Here is a 7,399-nt window from a genome sequence, read left to right as displayed (position 1 = left end):
CAGAGTGTAAAGAGTATTTTGGACCTTGCGAAGCATTGGGTATTTGCCAAAATAAGCCAGTGAGGTTTGGTGGATGCAATCAGGAGATATTGTAGGATCCGGAAAGCTAGTGAAGACAAGATTTCGAGAAATCTGTTGGTAACTGGAACTTGGAGGGCTCAAGTGCTTTGGGTAGATTAAACTTAGAGCATCTTTTTAGTATCTTTGCATTCCAACTTATTCACTAGTGGATCATTTCGACTTGGAAGGTCGCGGAGAGGTTTTTCACTGAGTTTTTCAGTTTCCTCTTCGATAACACATCGTTGTGTTATCTTGGGTTTGCTATTCTTTTACCCACTGCCCTTTCCATTTTAGCATTGCACTTATTTGTTCATCCGTGCAATTCTTGAGTGCTTCGATTAATTAATTTGCTAATCACATATATTCTACATCAAGTGTGTTTAGATTAAAATTAATCAAACCATAATTAAGAATTAGGGGTCTAAACAAGATATAGTGTTTTACACTATTTGAGCTTTCAAAATGTTATTTTATTTTATTTCTTTTACCTTTTCATTTAAATATTCTTTTTTTTTCAATATATATTTGTTTCTCTCTCTTCCTCTCTGTTTCTCTCTCTTCTCTGATGCAAGACCTTCCAACAAACTCACACTCTAACTTCTCAATCCAACAAACCCATACCCACCCTAGCCACGACCACCGAAACCAATTGATAGCAATACTAGATGAATTTGATTGGAAGGGCTAAATGCATTGCTACTTTATTAAAGGAGTGATGCAAACAATGGGGCTCGAATAGTGGTTTGGGTTGGCAAATTTCTGAATCAATTTTATGACTTATGACCACCTCAGCATCATCATTTCACTTTTTAATCCCATACCCTGTCTACTATATTGGGCCAAATTCAATATATAATCAAAATATATAATTTCAAAACCACAGATATGTAAATTACTGGAATGCCAACCATGCTGACCCTAACCAAGAACGCTGATCTCCGATCTCAACCCCAGCCACACCGACCCAAGAATGCCAACCACGAACCTAGAAAGAGAGAAGAGAGGCATTGGAGAGAGAGAGAGAGAGAAAAAAAAAAGGAAGAAAGAGGAGACCAGATATAAAGAGAAAAAATGAGAGAGAAATATATTTTATTGAGAGAGAGAAAAATTTGTTTTATTGAGAATGAGAGAAACCTAATAAATCTTTTATATATATATATATATAGTAAATTGCCAAAAATGGTAGATTTATAGCTAGGTTTTCAATTTTTTTAGTATAACAACCTTGATGTGAATGGGTTTTTGAGGAGATAAGAGCTAAAATTAGTTTTTAGTAATTCTCACACCTTTGATGTGAATGCTCTTAGATTCTAAATATGTAATTGAAATCTATGACCTATTCTCGGATGCTATATAATTGATAATTTGAAATGAAAATCTAGTCTATTTTCCTTCAGAATTCAAGGGGGCACAAAAGTTGAAATCACTTTCAATTGACAATATGGTATAACAAATTCAATATTTACACTACAATCTGTATAATATCTAAAAGTTGTAGTGTAAGATTTATTGTTACTGTTAGGTTCTAAGACTTTAGGAACTAATATATCAGAACTTCAATTTGTATTATGTTGGCAAACCATGATCAAAACATAGAGTCTAGGTTTAGGCTTGCTTAAAGTATGTTTATTTATAAAATTGGAATCGAGTGATTGCAGAATTTATTGGACTAAATCTGCAAGGCTCGATTGATCGAAAATTAGATTCGGTCAATCGAACCATGTGTGGATTTATTTTTCTGCATAATTCCAATTCAGCCCAAACTCTACTTAAACGTATTGGGTTTCAAGTGAAACACTCCTAGTATTTGAAGGAAACCCTAAGGACGTTTTTAATAGTTTTTAGAGAGATTAGAGTGCATCTTGTGCCTCTTTTGTAGATCTAGGGTTTCATACCTAAAAGCTCTCTAAAGTTGTTATTTATGCTGTGTATGTGAATCTCTTGTGAGATCTAGATGTGTTTGTCTTCATACATAATTAGGGTTATCAATATCAAGATTGATGTCGAGAGCTTAGTGATTGTTTCAGTTGCTGCATAAAGAGCTTAAAGAAAAACAGAAGTGGGAGTACTTGTGGTTGCTGTGAATCTCAAAAAGAAGTAGTTCGTGGACTCGGAGCTCTAACGTGGTCGTGGTAGTAAGTTTTCTACTCAATGTAGTAATAGGATGTTAGTGGTCTAAGTCGTTATTGCAAAACTTCAATTCTTTCATAGTGGATCTGTTTTACCTTGAGGATAGCTAGGTTAAACCATTCCCAGGTTTTTTACCGGTTTAGTTTTCCTGGGTTATCATATCGTTGTATTCGTTATTTTCCACACTGTTTCATTGATATGATTTATCTGTGTTAATCTAGATCTGTATAATTTACATAAGTTAATCACTTGGCTAAATAACTAGGTTAATCTTGTTTGTGTTTAAGGGGTCTAAAAACGTACAGTTACTACTCTCTTATTGAGCTATTAGCATAGTATCTTGGCCTATTCAGTTCACTATGGTCCATTTAGTCTACTTTAGTGATGCTTTGGGATGAAAAATTTGTGTAGAAAGAGACTTTTTCATTGACAATTATGTCACATTCTAATATAATGTTGGCAGTTTTTTGATAAAATTCTATTTTCTTATGTTAAAAAAAAAAAAAAAAAGGATGTTATATTATTATTAATATTTACATTTTCCACACATCTTATAGGTTTACATGTATAAAGTATAAACCATAAAGGGAAATGTTAACCAATTTTCTTAGAGCACTGGTTTATGAGCAATTTTTAGAAATATTTTATTGAAAAAATGATAAAATAATAAATATTATTGATAACTTTTTTTTTTTGAGAATCATTGATAACTTTTCATATTTCTGATGAAAATGGTATTAAAACTTTCTTATTATAGTTTATTAACAAATTAACAATTGCCCTTAACATGACCCAACTATAAATGACACACATTATAAAGTCAATTACAAGAGAATAGAGACTTTTATTTCTATACAGCACAAATGAAGGCATTAATAAAGTTTCGAATTTATGAATCCTTCACCGTGGCTCAATATTGGAAATTGATAAGCCGTAGACAGAGCGACATTCGGGACCCGGTGCGCCATTATCAGTGAATCTCCCCATAGAAAAGGCAGGTCGTTCAGGTTGGCTAAGAATGACAGTTTCACTTTTCAACATTACAACCACAGCTGACATTGTTGGCCTATCACACGCATCTTCTTGAACACACAATAGTCCAATATGTACGTATCTTAGAAATTCACCTCGATTGAATGTGTCAATCAATAAAGGATCCATTAGCTCCAATGCCTTTCCTTCATTCCATAGTTTCCATGCCTGCACCATGATTCATTGTGTTTGACAATTTTTTACTGCAATGTGAACCTCACAAGTATAGTCTTGACTTGAAACAAATAAACTTACATATTCTAGGAGGCTGGGAGCACGTTTTGATTGATGGAAGCCAGCATTTCTTTTCCCAGTTATGATCTCAAGCAAGAGTACTCCAAAACTAAATACATCAGACTTAATAGAATATAATCCTTCCATAGCATATTCCGGAGCCATGTATCCACTATATATTCAAGATAACAAATAATTAACCAGTAGTACAAAATTAAATAATAAAAGACACTATCATTTAGAATTACGAGTAAGTGATAGCATATATATCACGTAGGGGTAGGGCCTTCTCATTGCTTGGGAGTAATACCTATAAGCCTCATACACTTCTCTTTCATTCATTTACATATATGGCACAAAAGGTAAAAGAATTCAGAGCCTTCACTTTGGCTATCTTTGTGTAAACAAAAATTAATGCACGGATTAAGCAAACTTAAATAGGAATGGTATGAATTTTGTTTCTGGTCAACATAAATGTAAGAATACTTTTCTACATACCAATTAAGGAGTTTTTTATTTATTATTTTTTATTATTTATTATTACATAAGTGTAATCAGAGTATATGGCATGGTATGATTTTTTTCCCCCCTAATAAAGAGTGCATCACTATAAACATCCAATAGACTCCAAATGAATCGAAAATTTAGAAAGCAGCTTACTTACTATGTCCCAACTATTGTAGCTGTATTAGCTTCACCTTCACTTCCTACAAAGGTCCTTGCCATTCCAAAGTCTGAGATCTTAGGGTTCATGTCATAGTCCAACAACACATTGCTTGCTTTTAGGTCTCTATGAATAATTCTAAGTCTAGAATCCTCGTGAAGATAAAGGATTCCACGTGCAATTCCAATTATAATATTAAGACTTCTCCTCCAATTGAGTTGTTCACGTTTCCTTGGATCTTAACCATCAAAAATGGAAAGAAATTCAGGGAAGTCATTTTTGCTTTTTAATATAACAAAATCTATGTGTGTGTTATCGATATGTACAAAGTTAATTCAAGAGTCAATTTAAGTAAGAAAATAGAAAGTTGTCAGGAAACTTACCAAAGAGAATGACATCTAGGCTGCTATTGGGCATTAATTCATAAACAAGTAGCTTTTCCTCTCCTTCTACGCAAAAACCTAGAAGCCTGACAAGATTTTTGTGTTGAAGTTTCATTATCAATAGAACCTCATTCTTGAATTCCTCTAAACCTTGCTCGGAGTAGCATGAGAGCCTCTTAATTGCCACTTCCTTTCCATCACTTAGTATACCCTATAATAGATCATTTGTCAGTTCAGCTAGCTAACATAAAAGTGAAATGCTTTAATGTTTCAAGATGTAATCTGGGTGATTTAAGTGAATTGGGCAGTGACCACACATATGAGTCTCTTTTTCTTTTCTTTTTTATTAAAAAAAATATAAAATTAGAAATCAAGGATGGGCTTTCATTCCCTTATTGTAATTATCATTGGTATTAGTTTGTAAGAAATGGTATTACCTTGTAAACGGGGCCAAAGCCACCCTGTCCAAGTTTATTTAAATCACAAAAGTTGTTGGTAGCTACTTGTATAGATGCCAAATTAAAATGAGGGAATTCTTGAGATTTTGATTCATATCTTCGTAGAAAATGCCGGTGATGGAAATCTAAGATACTGGGATCACCGGTTATTTGAACCATTCCTTGTTCTAAAATTTCTTTCTTCCCTGAATTGAAAAAAAAAAAAAAAAAAATAGCCGTATCATAAATTTTTTTTTTTTTTAAATTGTAGAAAATGACAAAGCAAAATTAGCAATAAATATAAGGTTACATTATACATTTTTAATCCCTAAATTTGGTGTAGTTCAATTTTGGTCTCTTAATTTAAAGCACATGGGTTTGGTCCCTAAAATTTAAAGAAGCAAATAATTTGGTCATTTCATCTATTTTTATGTTTGAATGACTAAAAGGATATTGAGGCCCTTCAGTATTAAGGGACCGACTCAAACAAACAATATTTTAGGCACCATAATCGAACCAATCTCATATTTAAAGGGCCAAAGTAGAACTGCCCTTGGAAGTGGAGCAACAAACTTATTACTTAAATATTAAAAATAAATAAATAAATAAATAAATAAATAATAATAATTTGGGACCAAAATCCTAACTTCCTAATATCAAAGTACCAAAATCGAACTTACCCAAAATTTAAGTGAACAAAAATAAATAATTTAACCTATATATAATCACATGTTCTCGTTACCTTTTTTATTCTTCCTATGACAATAAACATAGGAACCCAGAAGTATTACCGCCAAGCATGCTGGTGCAACCGTAACCATAATGATAACTAGACCAATACCAGCATTTGAAAGCCATCATTTGCAGCTCGTTATTAACTTGAAAGCCATCATATAAATATCAAAATTGGTTTTATTGTTCGCAAATACTTACCTTGCTTAGCTACCACTGGCACTAGGGAAATATCAAAAGCGCTGGATGTGTCTCCATAAAAAGGGTGCAATTCATATCTCAAGAAGCAACTACGACTGAGAAGTCTTGCACTAACGGAGTAACTTAAAATGTCTATTGTGGCACTCTGAAGGCATAAATTACAGTCATTGGCAGACAAGTCTCTAGTGCACTGCACTAGAGCATAGATTGTTTTGCCTTGAAAGGCTGCTTCTCCAGTAGCATACATGTTAGCTGAAAGATTGAAAGCTGCCTGGTTAGCAAGCTTATTCAAAGTCACGTTCACGAGAGATTTGAACTCTTCTGGTTGTGAAATATTACTCTTGTTCTTCAGGGGAATATTTCCTGTGACATCTAGTATGCCAAAGAAACTTTTTTTTGAGTAGCGCAATTGACATGTTTCCTTCCATACAATAGCTTCTGTTGTGCTAGGACAAAGCTTTGAGATATCTCGTGAAGCCTCTGTTATGCATTCGCCGCAGCTTTCACTAGTAACATAGTCGAGGCACATGTAGAGACCATAAACTCTATTCGTGTCATTTCCAGTGGAAGTATTGTAGAATTTGGTAAGAGAAGCTTTTGAGGATAAAGAATAGAGGATATAATTGAGATTATTGTAAAATGGACTATTAACTGCATCGTTACCCGTGGTTGAACAATTGCTATGAAGAGGGTCAGCATAGGCCGGATCCCATAGGAGGGCAAGGAAGACAAAAAGGATATGCAATTGAATGACTTTAGGAACTATATGGGAATGAATCATAGTTTACTTTCTGAATGTTTGTACCATGATAATGATTAAACGAAAATCTCTCAATACGTAGTTGCTGAGACCCTGAAGGACTTTCTCTCTCTGGTACACCTTAGGCTAGGCACAAAAATCCTTTCTTGGAGAGTTGGTGTCTCTTAATAGTTTAATTAAATAGTAGTTTCTTCTTGGAGTTCTTAGGCCAAAATCAAGTCAATATCCTTGTTCTAAATTCCACTTAACAATTTGTGGAAAATAATAAAAAATAATGCATTGTTGACCCATGAAAGTAAATATTCAATGATAGCTAATCCTAGGGCTATAACTGTGATTTGCATCCAGTGGGGGAGGCTAAGAAGATAACAATGACGGACAAGGGGAAATTTTCTCGTAGTTTAAAACAATCTTAGCCATATGAATAAAAAATGGGAGGGAGCTACTTTCTCTCTCTGTTACACCTTAGGCTAGGTACAAAAATCCATTCTTGGAGAGTTGGAGTCTCTTAATAATTTAATTAAAGAGTAGTTTCTTCTTGGAGTCTTAGGCCAAAATCAAGTCAATCCTTGTTCTAAATTCAACTTAACAATTTGTGGAAAATAATAAAAAATAATGCATTATTGACCTATGAAAGCAAATATTCAATGATAGCTAATCCTAGGTCTATAACTGTGATTTGTATCCAGTGGGGGAGGCTAAGACGATAACAATGACAGACAAGGGGAAAATTTTACGTAGTTTAAAGCAATCTTATCCATGAATA

General features: G+C 33.7%; 1 protein-coding gene across 1 annotated transcript; it reads right to left on the bottom strand.

The window, feature by feature from the left end:
* Positions 1 to 2,928: 2,928 nt before the first annotated feature.
* Positions 2,929 to 6,764, bottom strand: LOC126727201 (cysteine-rich receptor-like protein kinase 10). The gene is made up of 7 exons (XM_050432755.1): positions 5,874 to 6,764; positions 5,683 to 5,769; positions 4,941 to 5,146; positions 4,504 to 4,714; positions 4,121 to 4,358; positions 3,478 to 3,628; positions 2,929 to 3,390 (listed from the first exon to the last, which is right to left on the bottom strand). The coding sequence occupies exons 1-7, from the start codon at positions 6,652 to 6,654 to the stop codon at positions 3,091 to 3,093; spliced, it is 1,974 nt and encodes a 657-aa protein (XP_050288712.1). The 5' UTR covers positions 6,655 to 6,764; the 3' UTR covers positions 2,929 to 3,090.
* Positions 6,765 to 7,399: the final 635 nt, after the last annotated feature.

The sequence above is a fragment of the Quercus robur genome, chromosome 5, assembly GCF_932294415.1.
Source record: "Quercus robur chromosome 5, dhQueRobu3.1, whole genome shotgun sequence".
Classification (NCBI taxonomy): domain Eukaryota; kingdom Viridiplantae; phylum Streptophyta; class Magnoliopsida; order Fagales; family Fagaceae; genus Quercus; species Quercus robur.
The sequence above is the reverse complement of the archived record's forward strand: the minus strand, read 5'-3'. Positions and strand labels throughout refer to the sequence as shown.

Excerpts from the sequence above, each read along its gene's own strand:
- LOC126727201 (XM_050432755.1), bottom strand. The coding sequence starts at position 6,654 with ATGATTCATTCCCATATAGTTCCTAAAGTCATTCAATTGCATATCCTT. Across the intron at positions 5,147-5,682 it reads TCATAGGAAGAATAAAAAAG|GGAAGAAAGAAATTTTAGAA; the intron begins GTAACGAGAACA and ends TTTTCAATTCAG. Across the intron at positions 3,629-4,120 it reads GCTACAATAGTTGGGACATA|TGGATACATGGCTCCGGAAT; the intron begins GTAAGTAAGCTG and ends TTGAATATATAG.